At 44.8% G+C, this 15,464-nt stretch overlaps 1 protein-coding gene across 1 annotated transcript in view; it reads left to right on the forward strand.

Annotated features, from left to right (window-relative positions):
* The window catches only part of EPB41L5 (erythrocyte membrane protein band 4.1 like 5), a 123,571-nt gene that overhangs the window by 66,562 nt on the left and 41,545 nt on the right, over nt 1-15,464 (forward strand). The window contains exons 8-12 of the mRNA XM_082262111.1: nt 2,126-2,246; nt 3,843-3,930; nt 4,175-4,263; nt 11,937-12,006; nt 12,131-12,300. Of these exons, the coding sequence (XP_082118237.1) occupies nt 2,126-2,246; nt 3,843-3,930; nt 4,175-4,263; nt 11,937-12,006; nt 12,131-12,300 (538 nt within the window). The remainder of the gene's footprint in view (nt 1-2,125; nt 2,247-3,842; nt 3,931-4,174; nt 4,264-11,936; nt 12,007-12,130; nt 12,301-15,464) is intronic.

Raw genomic sequence — 15,464 nt, forward strand, 5'->3', positions numbered from 1 at the left:
ATATTCTGCACTGCTGGAGGACTCTGCTCCTTCTACAACTCTCCTCTCCTGAGAAACTCTGCACTGCTGGAGGACTCTGCTCCTACAACTCTCCTCTCCTGAGAAACTCTGCACTGCTGGAGGACTCTGCTCCTACAACTCTCCTCTCCTGAGAAACTCTGCACTGCTGGAGGACTCTGCTCCTTCTACAATTCTCCTCTCCTGAGATACTCTGCACTGCTGCAGGACTCTGCTCCTTCTACAATTCTCCTCTCCTGAGATACTCTGCACTGCTGGAGGACTCTGCTCCTTCTACAACTCTCCTCTCCTGAGATACTCTGCACTGCTGGAGGACTTGCTCCTTCTACAATTCTCCTCTCCTGAGATACTCTGCACTGCTGGAGGACTCTGCTCCTTCTACAATTCTCCTCTCCTGAGATACTCTGCACTGCTGGAGGACTCTGCTCCTTCTACAACTCTCCTCTCCTGAAATATTCTGCACTGCTGGAGGACTCTGCTCCTTCTACAACTCTCCTCTCCTGAGATACTCTGCACTGCTGGAGGACTCTGCTCCTTCCTCTGACTCTCCTCTCCTGAGATGCTCTGCTCCTTCCTCTGTAATGCTCCTGTCCTTAAATACTCTGCATTGCTGGAGGACTCTGCTTCTAGCCAACTCTCCTCTCCTAAAATACTCTTCTCTGCTGGAGGACTCTGCTCCTTCTACAACTCTCCTCTCCTGAGATACTCTGCACTGCTGGAGGACTCTGCTCCTTCTACAACTCTCCTCTCCTGAGAAACTCTGCACTGCTGGAGGACTCTGCTCCTACAACTCTCCTCTCCTGAGAAACTCTGCACTGCTGGAGGACTCTGCTCCTTCTACAATTCTCCTCTCCTGAGATACTCTGCTCCTTCTACAACTCTCCTCTCCTGAGAAACTCTGCACTGCTGGAGGACTCTGCTCCTTCTACAATTCTCCTCTCCTGAGATACTCTGCACTGCTGGAGGACTCTGCTCCTTCTACAACTCTCCTCTCCTGAGAAACTCTGCACTGCTGGAGGACTCTGCTCCTTCTACAATTCTCCTCTCCTGAGAAACTCTGCACTGCTGGAGGACTCTGCTCCTTCTACAACTCTCCTCTCCTGAAATATTCTGCACTGCTGGAGGACTCTGCTCCTTCTACAACTCTCCTCTCCTGAGATACTCTGCACTGCTGGAGGACTCTGCTCCTTCCTCTATGACTCTCCTCTCCTGAGATGCTCTGCTCCTTCCTCTGTAACGCTCCTGTCCTTAAATACTCTGCATTGCTGGAGGACTCTGCTTCTAGCCAACTCTCCTCTCCTAAAATACTCTTCTCTGCTGGAGGACTCTGCTCTTTCTACAACTCTCCTCTCCTGAGATACTCTGCACTGCGGGATGACTCTGCTCCTTCTACAACTCTCCTCTCCTGAGAAACTCTGCACTGCTGGAGGACTCTGCTCCTTCTACAACTCTCCTCTCCTGAGATACTCTGCACTGCTGGATGACTCTGCTCCTTACTCTAGAACTCTCCTTTTCTGGACAACTCCGCTCCTTCCTCTAGCCAACTCTCCTCTCCTGAGATACTCTGCTCCTCCCTCTATAACTCACCTCTCATATAATACTCTGCTCTGCTGGAGGACTCTGCTCCTTCCTCTATAACTCACCTTTGTAAATTGGAGGGGGGGGGGGAGGGGCATGCTGGCACAAAAACTCGTTTTTCATTCCTAGAGATCAGCTATAAGTTGGTGACAGGGTCACCTATTTAAAGCATCTCCTAAAGGCAAAATATATATATATTTTTTTTGGAGTAGTGAGCACCTCGTGTGTGTGTTGTGTTGTGTTGGTGGTTTTTTTTTTTTTTTTTTGTTACACCAGTTGGGGATAAATCTGAAATCTGGGTGTCAACAAATATTGCTCTATTCAATTATTTTTACCCAAGATTCACACATTTTCCCAAACACATTCCATTGTGTGAATATTGCGTTGGAGTTCAGATTTACAATCTACTTTGGGTGTTTCCTATCACTGCTATCGGCTTCATGTGGTGGGTATGGATTTGGTGTTTGGGGAACAATATGGATTGTTCAGGCTAATCTTCTCTTGTGTTTTTTTTTTTTTTTTTTTATAGGGGAATTGGGAGACTTTGACCCCAGCGACCACCTGCCGGATCTGGTATCCGAATTCCGCTTTGTGCCCACTCAGACAGAGGATTTCGAGCTGGGGGTGTTTGAGAAATGGAAGGAGTTCAGGTAGCGCTGTCTGCACTTTGCTGCATTCTCGGCCCCTTGCGCCCCATTCGCTGGGCTCTGGTGATCGGCAAAATAACTGCATTTTGGTTTAAAGCATTTCTTTTTTTTCTCCCCATTATGTAGAGACAGAATAATTATAAACTAGAGGCATAAAGTTACAGGAGTGTCTGAATTAAAATATGTGCAGACCTATTTATCATGTGAAACTGCATGTACCTTCATTCTGTGTGAATGGGGGCAAAACCAACTGTTAGGCTATTTTCTTTCCTGCTTTTTGCTCATAAGAATTGAGTGAATCAGTAAAATACTGCATTATGGCCACTAGATGGCGCTAATGAACCTGGAAAATACTTATTTACTATGATCGCCGGCTCCATCTAGTGTCCAAAATGCGTGAGTGATACACCTGGGAAAATCAGCCTGATGTGCGCACACGGGTAAACGCTACCTAGAGCCCAGAGCGAACATCCTAAACTGCAACCCCACCCCCTCAAAAGATGTATGAGCATTGTGTGTCAGGAAAAATCCCCCCCCCCCCCAAAGAAAATAACAAAACAAAAGTGGGCACTAATCTACATGATCACCCCCCTATGCATAAATTCCCCCCCCCCCCCCCCCCCGCTGAAATCAAATCCTTCACCCCTCAAATTGACCTTCCCAGTACACCCCCAAAACTCCAAATCCCCCATCTAGCACAAGTATACCCCAATCCTCCCTACTAGCACAACTCCAACCCCCCCCCCCCCACCAAAAAAAAATTTACTCTCTGTGTACACATCCTCCCCTACACCAAATCCTCCTCCTAGCCCTCCCCCCAAAAAATCACCCCCTCCCTAGCACAAATCCTCTACCCCTCAAATTTACTCCGAATACACATCCCCTCCTACGCCAAATCCCCCTCCTAGCACAAGTATCCCCCAATCATTCCTACTAGCACAACTACCGCCATCCCCAAAAAAAATCACCCCCTCCTAACACAAAGCCTCCACCCCTCAAATTTACCCTCCGTGTACACATCGCCTCCTACGCCAAATCCCCCTCCTAGCACAAGTATCCCCCAATCCTCCCTACTAGCACAACTCCCACCCCAAAAATAAATCACCCCCTCCTAACACAAATCCTCCACCCCTCAAATTTACCCTCCGAGTACACCTCCTCCCCTATGCCAAATCCTCCTCCTAGCCCAAGTATCCCCCAATCATCCCCACAAATCCTCAACCGCACCCAGCAAAATGTATGCTACGGCAGTGGTATATGTAGGGAAGCCCATTGCAATGAATGTGCTGCCAGAAAATGCAAAGCGAGGGAACATGCAAAAATAAAGCGAGCGCCGCGGAGACGCCTCTTGGTGTGAACAAGTCCTTAATGCCTAAATACGTCCCTGTGTGCGTCCCCTATAAGATTGCCAAATCTCTTCTGATGATGAACAAGTCCGGATGTGCACTCCTTCTTCTTTTTTTTTTTTTTTTTTTTTGCTTCAGGTGAATGTACAGCGAATCTTGGGTGTATCTGCCTTTTTTTTTATTTTTTTTGTACCTTTTTTATAAGCGGTCCACAGCGCCATCCCCACATATTAACTTTGTGTTTTCATTACAGAGGTCAGATGCCATCCGAGGCTGAAATTAATTATCTGAATAAGGCGAAGTGGCTGGAAATGTACGGGGTGGACATGCACATAGTGAAGGTGAGACGCTGAATTAGAGGAGACATAACTGGACACGATGGAGTTTTTCTTTTTTGTTTTGTTTATATTGCTGTTGGAAATGTGTGTGGTGTGTTTTTTTTTTTTTTTTTTTTTTTAAACATTATGTAACAATGCCACCAATCATCGTATATGAAAAGATTTCAATGGCCAAGCTCTGTGCTGCCCCCTGCTGTCTAACAAGTGTCAGTGCTGACTCCTCTTTTATCTCCCTTGTCTTCCCCAGGCCAGAGACGGCAACGATTATCAGCTGGGACTGACTCCCACCGGGGTTCTGGTATTTGAAGGTGAAACAAAGATTGGATTGTTTTTCTGGTGAGTTCTGCTATTGGTGGGTTTTGTCTCGTTGCCGAGGATTATGGGATTACAGAGCGGTGTCTGGCCAGGCTGTCTCTGCTCCCTGTGGGGTCTTCTGCAGGAGCCTGGACTAAAAGTACCAGCACACCCAGAAGAATGAAAGGGTGGGGGGGTGGGGGGATTAGAACAGATAAATGATAGGCTGGAATCAGATTGGAAGATTTCGACAATGTTCTTTATTCTTCTTCCTGGAGTGCCCGCCCTGTATCTAGCAAATGGCTGAATACACAGATAAAGCCAAAGGACATCCATCCAGTCCTGAGATTTACACAGCCAGCTGGGAGACCCGACTTAACCTTTCCAGTGCTGGAGCTGTTTTTTTGCACACACAAAAAATAAAAAATAAAAATTTTAGGCCTGAAGAATATCCAAATCCCCCCAAACAGTGTACTGCATCTGTTCTGAAAGCAGAGTTCCCAGAGAATAAAATATTGGACCCCCTGATGTCTCACCTACCCTCCAATGACGCAAATGGAGTGCAGATTGCTGGAAAAGGGGTTTCTTGGAAGCCACAACTCCCCACCTCCCCCCCCCCCCCCCCCCCCAGATCGCTTCCATGTGACCGACATCTAGTGTTGGCGAACGGATTAGCCCGAGCATGATTGTGGGCCAAACATTGACTGTTCATCAAACACCCGAATTGTCAGGGCATTCAACTGTTTGTTCGGCCTGCGGAGAGCCCCATGATGAACTGCGCACCGCATTGGAAGCCCTGATTAGCTGAAGCAATGAAGGATTTGCACAGTCAGGGCGCAGAACGCTGTCAGAGCCATGATTGGAGAAAGTAATGATAACTCTGTCCAATCACGACTCATTGCTCATATACCCACCCCACAATATAAAAGGATCCTTCCCAGAGCAGCCATTTGTAGTGTGAAATTAGAGTGGGGAGAGATAGAATAGGGCTCAGTTTATTGCTACTAGAGAGTGTACTATAAAGATTCTATTGTCAGTGTAGTGTGAGTGTAGTGTGAATATAGTGATAGCGCAGTGTGAGTGTAGTGCGACCATTCATTTTTATGTTGGAGTCAATTTATTATTTTAGGGCACGTTTTGTGGCAGTTTATTGAAGTGCCTTGGTGCACGTTTGTGGCAGTTTATTGACGTGCCTTGGTGCACGTTTGTGGCAGTTTATTGACGTGCCTTGGTGCACGTTTGTGGCAGTTTATTGAAGTGCCTTGGTGCACGTTTGTGGCAGTTTATTGACGTGCCTTGGTGCACAATTGTGGCAGTTTATTGAAGTGCAATAGTGCATGTTTGTGGCAGTTTATTGAAGTGCCTTGGTGCACGTTTGTGGCAGTTTATTGAAGTGCAATAGTGCACATTTGTGGCAGTTTGTGTGCCGGTGGAGTGTGTCTGTGTAGTGAGTACTCAGGTTAAAGTGCACCAAACACCACTTTCCATTGATTAAAGTTCATCCACGTACATATTTCCCCTTTTCTATTCCATTTCAGTAATAAGCGTCCTCCCCCATCATGTCTGGGAGGCCACCAAGAAGAGGCAGACGTTCCCATGGCACTATGAGGGGGCCAGCGGTGTATGTGTTCACAGGCAAAGGTGGACGTGGTCACTCCTCAGGCAGGGCATGTTTGTCTGTTTAGTGATGTTGTCTGTGCTATCCAGCCACAGCATGCAGAAGAGGTGGTGGACTGGCTTGTTAAACCATCCTCCTCATCCTCTGTCACCCAAGCAGAGACTAGTGCGCAGTCCACTGCAGCTCCCAGAGTTGCTTATTCTGCCTCCTTCTCCACAGCTATTCCTGCCATAGCCCCAGCATCAGGCATAGAGGAGTCAGCTGAGTTATTTGAACACAGCGTCAGCCACTTGCTCCTTGACTGAACACAGCGTCAGCCACTTGCTCCTTGACTGAACACAGCGTCAGCCACTTGCTCCTTGACTGAACACAGCGTCAGCCACTTGCTCCTTGACAATGCACAGCCATTACTTCATTCATCAACCGTACCGCTATAGCAGTGATGGCGAACCTTGGCACCCCAGATGTTTTGGAACTACATTTCCCATGATGCTCAACCAAACTGCAGAGTGCGTGAGCATCATGGGAAATGTAGTTCCAAAACCATCTGGGGTGCCAGGGTTTGCCATCGCTGCTCTATAGGGTTACAGTGTGAAGGCACCACCAACACCCAAAGACCAATTTGTCCGCACCTGTTACTTGTATCTAAAGTCTGAGAAACTGACACCAGAATGTATCCAGAAAATCTCTAATCTTGCTCTGTTTGGCCTCATGACAGAGACTGGGCTCCCCAAACCATTGTTTATATTGTTGCAGGGACAATGTCATATATTTTTTTGTCTTTATAAATGTTTTTTTTTTTTTTTTTTTTTTTTTTGCTGCAGCATGTTCTATACATGTTACGGATGCACCACTTTGCAGGAAGACTAAGGGGGCCCCCCAGGAAATATATTTAAAGGGATTTTGATGCTTTCACTTCAGTAAATCACTGCTCATTTAAAAAGGTTTTTTTTTTTTTCATTGATAAGTGTCCCCCAGGGCAGTACCCGGACCCCCATAATTATTGTATGCCCAATTACTTACATATAAGCCTTCAAAATACGTACTTTTAATTTTTCCGGTTCAGGCCTCATAGACTTAGTGGGGTTCGTTATTCGACTTTCTCAATGTTTGAGAGTTCTGCTGCGAACCGAACAGTGGGTCATTCTGCCCATCCCTTGTGACATTAGTAGCCGGGAAAGGGTTAAACCCAGATATCTGAACTATAAACATCTCAGATTTGCTACCTTTTGGGCTGTTCTATACCATTGAATGTGTTTGCTTATATCTGTTTTATACGTGAAAAGAAAAATTGTTGATCCTGCCAGAAATTCAGTGAGCGGATAACTTCCTGTGCTGAATGTTAACAGTTCACATTGTTCCCAGTTGTCCTTTTGTGGAGAGGAGGAGGAGGTGTTCTGCAGTCCCAAGACACTTTTGGTTTTAGGGTGACGTTTCTCCTTTATAGATGCAGTACAGTGAAGGAAGCATTGTCACCCTAGGACAAAAAAAAAAAAAATGTTAGGTCCACGGAACACCTCCTCCTTTCCATACCAAGGGGAGGCTTTCTGTAGACCTAACACACTTTCTATCCTGGGGTTACAACAGTACAGTGAGTATAATTTGTCTTTCTAGGACAGGAAGTTTTGGGACTACAGAACACCTCCATAACTGAGGGTGAGTTGTTCTAACATGTTTGCTGTCCAGGATGATAGTGCTGCTCCTTTAGGTGAGTAAGCATAGTCACCCTAGGACAGGAAGGGTGTTAGGACTACAGAACACCTTCCCCCGTTATGACGATGCAGCAAACCCATCTAAGGCCTAGTAAACTGCAATATTTACATTTTTTTTTTTTCTGTTTTTTTTTTGGGGGGGGGTTAGGCTTGTTTTAGGTTAAATATGATACATAAAATATAATTGTTAAAGGTCTGTGATTGGGTTTTTTTTTTTTTTTTTTTTGGTTTAACCACTTGCCGACCAGCCGCCACATATATACTGCGGGCAAAGTGGCGTCATGAGCATTTAAAATACACATATTGTTTGTTTTTTTGTTTTTGTTTTTTATACCAAAAATATGTAGTGGAATACATATTGGCCTAAATTGAGGAAACTTTTTTTATTTTATTTTTTTTTATGGCTGTTTTATAGCAGAAAGTAAAAAATGTTCATTTTTTTTTTCAAAAAATGTCGGCCTTTTTTGTTTATAGCGCAGAAAAAAAGAAAAAAAAAAACGGCAGAGGTGCCACCAAAAGTACATACATTTTATTTGGGTACAGCGTCTCACGACCGCGCAATTGTATGTTAAAGAAACACCGCACCGTATCGCAAAAAAATGACCTGGTCATTAAGGGAGTAAAACCTTCCGGTCCAGAAATGGTCAACAAATGAGCTGTGTATACAAAAGGCAGATGCAACTACATTTGGAAGTCTTCCATCCAGAGCTACTGTTAGCAATCATGGAGTCCCGTACAGCCTACCTGGCAGGCACCCCCCTCGAATATATCAAGCCAATATTTAACTAAAATTATTATTAGCAGACATCAACATAACAGAGAACCTGTGTGAATTAGTCATTTTTAATTGTTTGTACGTATTTTTTTTTTGTTAAAAAAAATATATTTTTTTTAAAATTGGAGAAATTTTGTTACAATTTTAGTTTAAAATTTTTTAAAATGATTCATTACCTTGTTTAGTTATCATATTTTTTTTTTTCTTTACAATTTTTTGTTTTTTTTTCTACAGCACAGAGCAGCCTACAGTGCTGAGGCGGGCACAGTAAAAGGGGGCACTCACGGAGGGCAGCACAGTAAAAGGGGGGCACACAGGGGGGTGGGGGGGGAGATCAGAAGCAGGCAGAACAGGGAGGGGATCGGTGTCTGTGAAGTAATTACAGGAACGATGCCCTGTGTCTGTGTCTCTCCCTGCAGCAGCTGGAAGGAGGGGAGAAAATGTTTTTCAGCTGCTGCAGAGAGCTGCACAGGGCTTCCTTCTGTATTTGCCCCTCTGCCCGATCGCACTGATTCCGCGTACTGTTGGCGCCTCTCTGTTTGCCTTGGCCCCCTCCAATCAGCGGGCCCTCTCCCATCTCCCGGTAATCAGTTTCTCTTCCTAAGGAATAGAAAATCTGTGATGACAATTTCAATTTATATTTTCAGAAAGTGAAAAGTTACCAAAATGAGGGGGGGGGGGGGAATGAATAAAGGCAACAAACCCAAAAATGTGTTTTTATTAAAAACCAAAAAGTGACGTGATCTCTTCTTTTTAAATAATCATCATTCAGGTGAGCAGGGAAATCCTGAAAATGGGTGGGGCTATCGGAAATGATATTTCCTGTTATCAGTTTTTGTTATTCCCGAGTGGATCCTCTGAGGCTGAATGTGGAAGTACAGTTCCCTGCATGCCCTGACCTGTGTTGGATCAAGCCCTGTCATACTCAAAGTTCTCCACAAGGGGGCAGTGCAGTCTCTGCTGTCATTCTTCATTGATGTGTCATGACTCATGTTACAATGTTGCAACTTTCTTTTTTTTCTTTAAACAAGAAAAACAAAATATGAATAATTTCCTGCAACTATTTACAGTGCAAAGTGATTCAAAGAACTGATCTACACACAGTATGGGAGGGCGAGTAATCTCAGCACTGTCAGGAGGTGCTACCTGCAGGCTCAGGTTTGGGGATATTACTCACTCTGATTGTTTGGGGATTAGTCATAATTAAGGAATGTGGACGAGGGAGGCGTTGGCACAACAGCTTCTGTCCTGGGCACTCGGCAAAATGTCACAGCGGGCTGACAATAGTTATATTGTATATATAATAATATATATATATATATATAATATATAGTGATATTCCATATATTCCTATTGTTACAAAGTGAGGAGCAGTAAAGTGGAGTCGCTATGCAGCACAACAGGGAATATGAAGAGTATAAATGCCCAGGTCTGGGAACAACAACAAAAAATACCCTTGCAGTGCCATTCCCTACCCCATCATAGGGCATGAATATTAGGGCCAGGTCTATTTCTGATATTTAAATGAGATCACAACAATCAGCGCAAACCTAAAAAAAAAAAAAAAAATCTTGACACTAAAGCATATCATTTCTGATCTAAGTAATGATCAGTATTTATTGCTTAGAACCCCCAAACATAAATTTTATTATATATATATATATATATATATATATATATATATATATATATATATATATATAATCATTTTTTTTTTTTTAATGGGAAATAATTTATTTTTTTTGATAGGATATAATTTATTTTATTTATTTTGATAGGATATAATTTATTTATTTTGACAGAATTTTTTTATATTATTGGAAAGTGTGTGTGTGTGTGTGTGTGTGTGTGTGTGTAATATATATATATATATATATATATATATATATATATATATATATATATATATATATATATATATATATATATATATATATATAATGTATGTGTGAATATATATTTTATAAATGTATGTGTGAATATATATTTTATAAATGTATGTGTGAATATATATTTTATAAATGTATGTGTGAATATATATTTTATAAATGTATGTGTGAATATATATTTTATATATGTATGTGTGAATATATATTTTATATATGTATGTGTGAATATATATTTTATATATGTATGTGTGAATATATATTTTATATATATATATATATATATGTTTATAACATTTTCTTTTTTCCTTTTTTTTTTTTTTTTTTCTTCTACGCAGTCGTTAACTGGTTAAAGTGGAACTTCACAGTGGAAACTGTTGTTGCCCCCTCTGGCTTGTCTGCGGTGCCGCCATCTTTACGTATCATCTGGTGCGCATACAGATGTGTAGTAGGTCTCTGCTAAGTCTTTAGGATCTGGCAGAGAACTGCGGCAAATCTACGCACATGTGGCCATTTCCATGCATGTGCAGTTAATCTTCCCAGACTCTAAGATCAAACGTGGAGGTTCTGTGGCTTTTTTGTCCATTCTTGGAAATGGCCATGCATGCGCGGATCTCTGGTGTATCGGAAACCACTGCAGCACAAATGTCGCAGCACAGTGGAAAAAAAACACTTTTTTTTTTTCTTTTTGAGGTGGAGGAATGAGCAAGAAAAGCCTAATAAGTTCTTATGGCTTAAAGCAGAACTTCCCCCTAAAAGGGATGTTCTCTTTTAATAGCCTTCATTCCTCCCCTCCCACTTTTTGTAGGTTTTTTGGGATGGGGGCGGGGGGGGAGGAGGTACCTAGTTACTGCAGGTACCCATTCAAACTTCTGTTCTGACCTCCAAGGCCCTCGGAGTGGAAGTGCTTATACCCCCCCCCCCCCCGCCTGCAACATTCTGGGACACACTTTACAGGTCCCAAAAGACTGCGGGGCCATTCAGAAATCGCAGCGCTGCTGACGCACTCACAGCAGGAAGCCAGCTGTATAGTCACAAGAAGTCACAGCCGGCTTCCCTTAGAAAACATGCTGGCGCCGGGGACCCAAACACCGGACTGGATGAGGACAGTGCTGGATCTTTGGAAAGGCAAGTATCCTTTTTATTAAAGTCAGCAGCTACAGTATTTGTAGCTGACTTTTTTTTTTTTTTTTTTTTTGGCTCAGTTCACATCTATGCGGGTGGTTGTAGGTGCGGGTATCACAGCGATTCCCGCTTCCCCAACCACCCACCATGAAACCGCTCTCCTGTGAGAAAACAAGCGGGGCTGCCATTTATTCTGAATGACACCTCCACACATGTAAAAATGCATGCAGAGTGTTTGCAGGTGCAGGAACTGCAGGAAAATTGCATTGTCCAAATGACCATCTAATTTACCTGATGGCCATGTTTTGAAAAATAAAATGCATGCACCTTTTTCTGCGGGACACGCAGCCATGGCGGCCAATTCGTATGGAAAACGAGCAAAAGGGTGTGAACCAGGCCTCCGGCTGCAGATCCTCATTAAGTTTTGTGATGACTCTTGCATATCCAAACCAAAAAAAAGAGGGCCGTAAAATAATGCATTCTGCTGTAAACACCAAGAGAAGCAAGCACAGAACGAACACGGTGCATGCAACTGATTCCATCTCCTGTGTCCTAATGTTTTACCTTTTTTTTTTTTTTTTTTTTTTTTTACCTTCCAGGCCAAAGATCACTCGTCTGGACTTTAGGAAGACTAAACTGACACTGGTGGTGGTTGAGGATGACGATCAGGTGAGAGAGGCAGGTGCTCTTCACATCTTGGGTGTCTGTGTGGAGGTGATGGGAATTCCCGTTTCTGGTGTAATCTGGGGGGAAAATAATTTTTTGATTTTTTTTTTTTTTTTTTGCCCTACAGGGCAAGGAGCAGGAACACACCTTTGTGTTTAAGATGGACCATCCGAAGGCCTGTAAGCACCTGTGGAAGTGCGCTGTGGAGCACCACGCCTTCTTCCGCCTCCGAGGACCGGTCCACAAGGGTTCCAGCCGCTCGAGCTTCATCAGGCTGGGCTCTCGGTTCAGATACAGGTAAAGGGGGGGGGGGTGACATTGGAAGGCGGGGTGCACATGGTGGGGGGATTGGGAATGGAGCTCAAATACTAATGAAGCTTTACCCCTGTAAGGGTATTGCTGCTCTGATGTACGGGAGAATCTAGAGAGGTCTAATCATCCATAAATCTATAGCACTGTATAGAGCCGCCACATTTAACCACTTGCCACCCAGGCCAATTCTGACACTTCTCTCCTACATGTAAAAATCCTCATTTCTCATTCGTTCACTGGCGGACACGGCTCCATGTCTTCTTAGACCATTGGGGTTTATGCTTCTCTTGCTAGGAGTGGGACTAGGAGGAAACCTTTGTGGTTACGCCCCTGAGGCAGTCCCAGAGGGTAGAATATCACTTCCTGCTATAGGACTTCAGTTTTTTCTGCCTAGTCAGGAGTAAGGACCTGGCTCTCTGCTGGGATCTGCGGTCCTGGCATTTTTTCCTTTTTATAAATGGAATTTTTTTACTTTTATTTATATTTGTTCCTGTGCGAACTACAATCAACTGCTCCTGTGAGAGGCATAACTAGAACCTTCAGGGCCCCGGTGCAAGAAACCATGAAGGGCCCCCGGACCCCTGGCCAGGGCCTTTTCCCTTCAAGCCTGGGGCTCTTCCCACTGATCCTGGGGCCCTTTACTCTCGTTGCGGGGCCCTTTATTACGGTCCCACAGCTGGACTCTTTTTTTTTTACAAGTGGGCCCCCTTCCTGCCATCTTGGGGCCTCCCCACGGTGGTGGAATTCCAGGGCCCGGTTGCAAGTGTGACCTTTGCGATCCTGGAAGTTCACCCACTGGTGTCGGTAGTTTTTATTTTTTTGGTTTTTTAATTATTTTTTATCATTTTATTTATTTATTTTTTTTTTACAATGTGACTGACTATGACTCTGTCCATTCAGAAAAGGAAGGAGCTGGTAAATTACATATTTACCGACCCCTTCCTGGTTCTCTATTGTGACACATCCCCTGCAGCAGCCGGCAGGAGAGGGGAGGGAGCACAGTGGGGGGGACCAGGGCAGCACGCAGGGGCCCAGAGACAGCAGAACACACGTGAACTGGATAGGGGGAGTGGCGGGGGCAGCATACAGAGGAACCAATCTCCTCCATTTTCCTCCTGCAGCTACAGGAGGAAAAAGGACAGTGATTTTTTTACATGCTGTCCCCACTTCCCCTCCTATCCAGGTTTACAGGGGAGCCACACGGGCCCTCTGGAGCATGGGGCCCAGTTGCAATTGCAACCCCTGTAGTTACGCCCCTGGTTCCTGTGTGAACTACAATTATCAGCCAGACTGGGCGATTCACTGGATATCCTAGGTCCCTAATGGCCTTCCCAGTCTGGCCTGCGAGCGTGACCCAGCTATTAGCTCTGGGCTAGGTTGGCCGCAACAAAGCCCCACTGGACAGGGGCTGGCCAGCGTGTGAAACCGGATCGATTAGCCCTGGTCACGACAGCAGTCGCTATCCTAGTCACAGTGTACCTCAGGCCGCAGTACCCCCATTGCAAGATGGTACGGGGGTCTGCTGCAAGTAGCGCCCGCCTGGTGCCATGGTGTGGTGAGTAGTGTCCCTCCCTCCTTTCTTACGGAATTGCTGGGGTTATTCTCGGCGAAGCCGATATATCGAGGGCTAATCTGCACTTTCCCCAATGAATCGGCCCCTGAGGTTAACGATATTACCGATATTTCGGGAAATTGCTTGTACAGGAGTGATGCCTGCAGCTAGAGGCATCACCCCGGTACCGGCATCCATAGCCGACGATCGGGTGTCTTGTAATGACAACCGATGTGGCCGAGAAGCCGCTTGGCTGTCATTACAAGGAGCGGGAGGGGACATCCCCCCCCCCCTCCCTCCGCCTTCTGCGGCTCGCCTGGGTCTCCCGTCCCACCAGGAGACCCAGACATCCTACCTGCACGGCCGCCGAAGACCCGATCAAAGCCGCATTTGGCTCTGATCGGGTCTCCATGTAAAAACCCGGAAGCGATGTCATGACATCACTTCTGGGTACTCGGTGCCAGATTCAAAACAATGACGAATTCAAAACAGCCAAACTTGGCGTTTTGAATGCTTTTAGGTGCAGAGGAGGGGTTTGGGGTCTTAGACCCCCAAATCCCTCCTCAAGAGTACCTGTGTTTAAAAAAAAAAAAATTTAAATGTCCAAAAATATCGTCCGATACCGATATGCGATGACCAAAATATCGGTGTCGATCACTAAAATATACCTCTTCCCAGTACAAATCTGCCACCCTACTGAAATCCCCCCCCCCCCCCAAAAAAGATAATTCATCCCCTCCTAGCATAAATCTACTACTCCTGGAATTCAACCTCCTAGTACAGCTCTTCCCCCCCCACTTCAAATCCCCCTTCTCAGCACAAATTTCCCCTTCGAGCACAACATTCCCCCTTCTAGCACACATGTCCCCCAAATTCCCCCTTCTAGCACGCTCTTCTCCCATCCCCCCCCCCAAAAAAACAAATCCCCCTAAATCACTACTCTTAGCACTCCCCACCTCCGAATTTCCCATTTTAGAACAATACTTGCCCCCTTCCACCCCCCAAATTCCCCCAACCTCATATAATACCACAGTGCCCAAGTCAGCCACCCCTCCTGCCCACCCCCCCCTTGTCCCAGCCCTGATTGACACTCATCCCATTGAATGCGCTGACCAGATGATTGTCTGTCATGTTAAATTTTCTGTGGATGCAGCTTGGCATCCATATCCAGTATTTTTTAGTGGATACGACAGGTTATGGTTCGGGTCTGAGATGTGATAAGTGTCTCTTTTGCCATTTAATGTCCTCTCCACTGGGCAGATTCACCCTTTCCATTTATCCTGGTGGTCAGATATTAGGTCCAGAATTATTAGGAAATTCATATTTCTATAATTTGCATTGGAACAGAGAGCAGGAATCTTCCAATGGGGACACCAGTTTCGGTGACAACAGTCTAAGGGGATTTCTCTAGGTTCCTGTTGTCTCCAAGACGGGAACCAAAGAGTCTCTCTAAAGCAGGACAGAGACCGCAGAAAAAAAAAAAAAAAAAAAAAAATATATATATATATATATCGACCTCTAACAATTCACTGAAAAATCATTAGATAAACTTTAACTTTGTGCATCTAGTTTTTAACTATTCTGCATCTCTTCATAG

Source organism: Pelophylax lessonae (genome assembly GCF_965119305.1).
Source record: "Pelophylax lessonae genome assembly, chromosome: 6".
Taxonomy (NCBI): domain Eukaryota; kingdom Metazoa; phylum Chordata; class Amphibia; order Anura; family Ranidae; genus Pelophylax; species Pelophylax lessonae.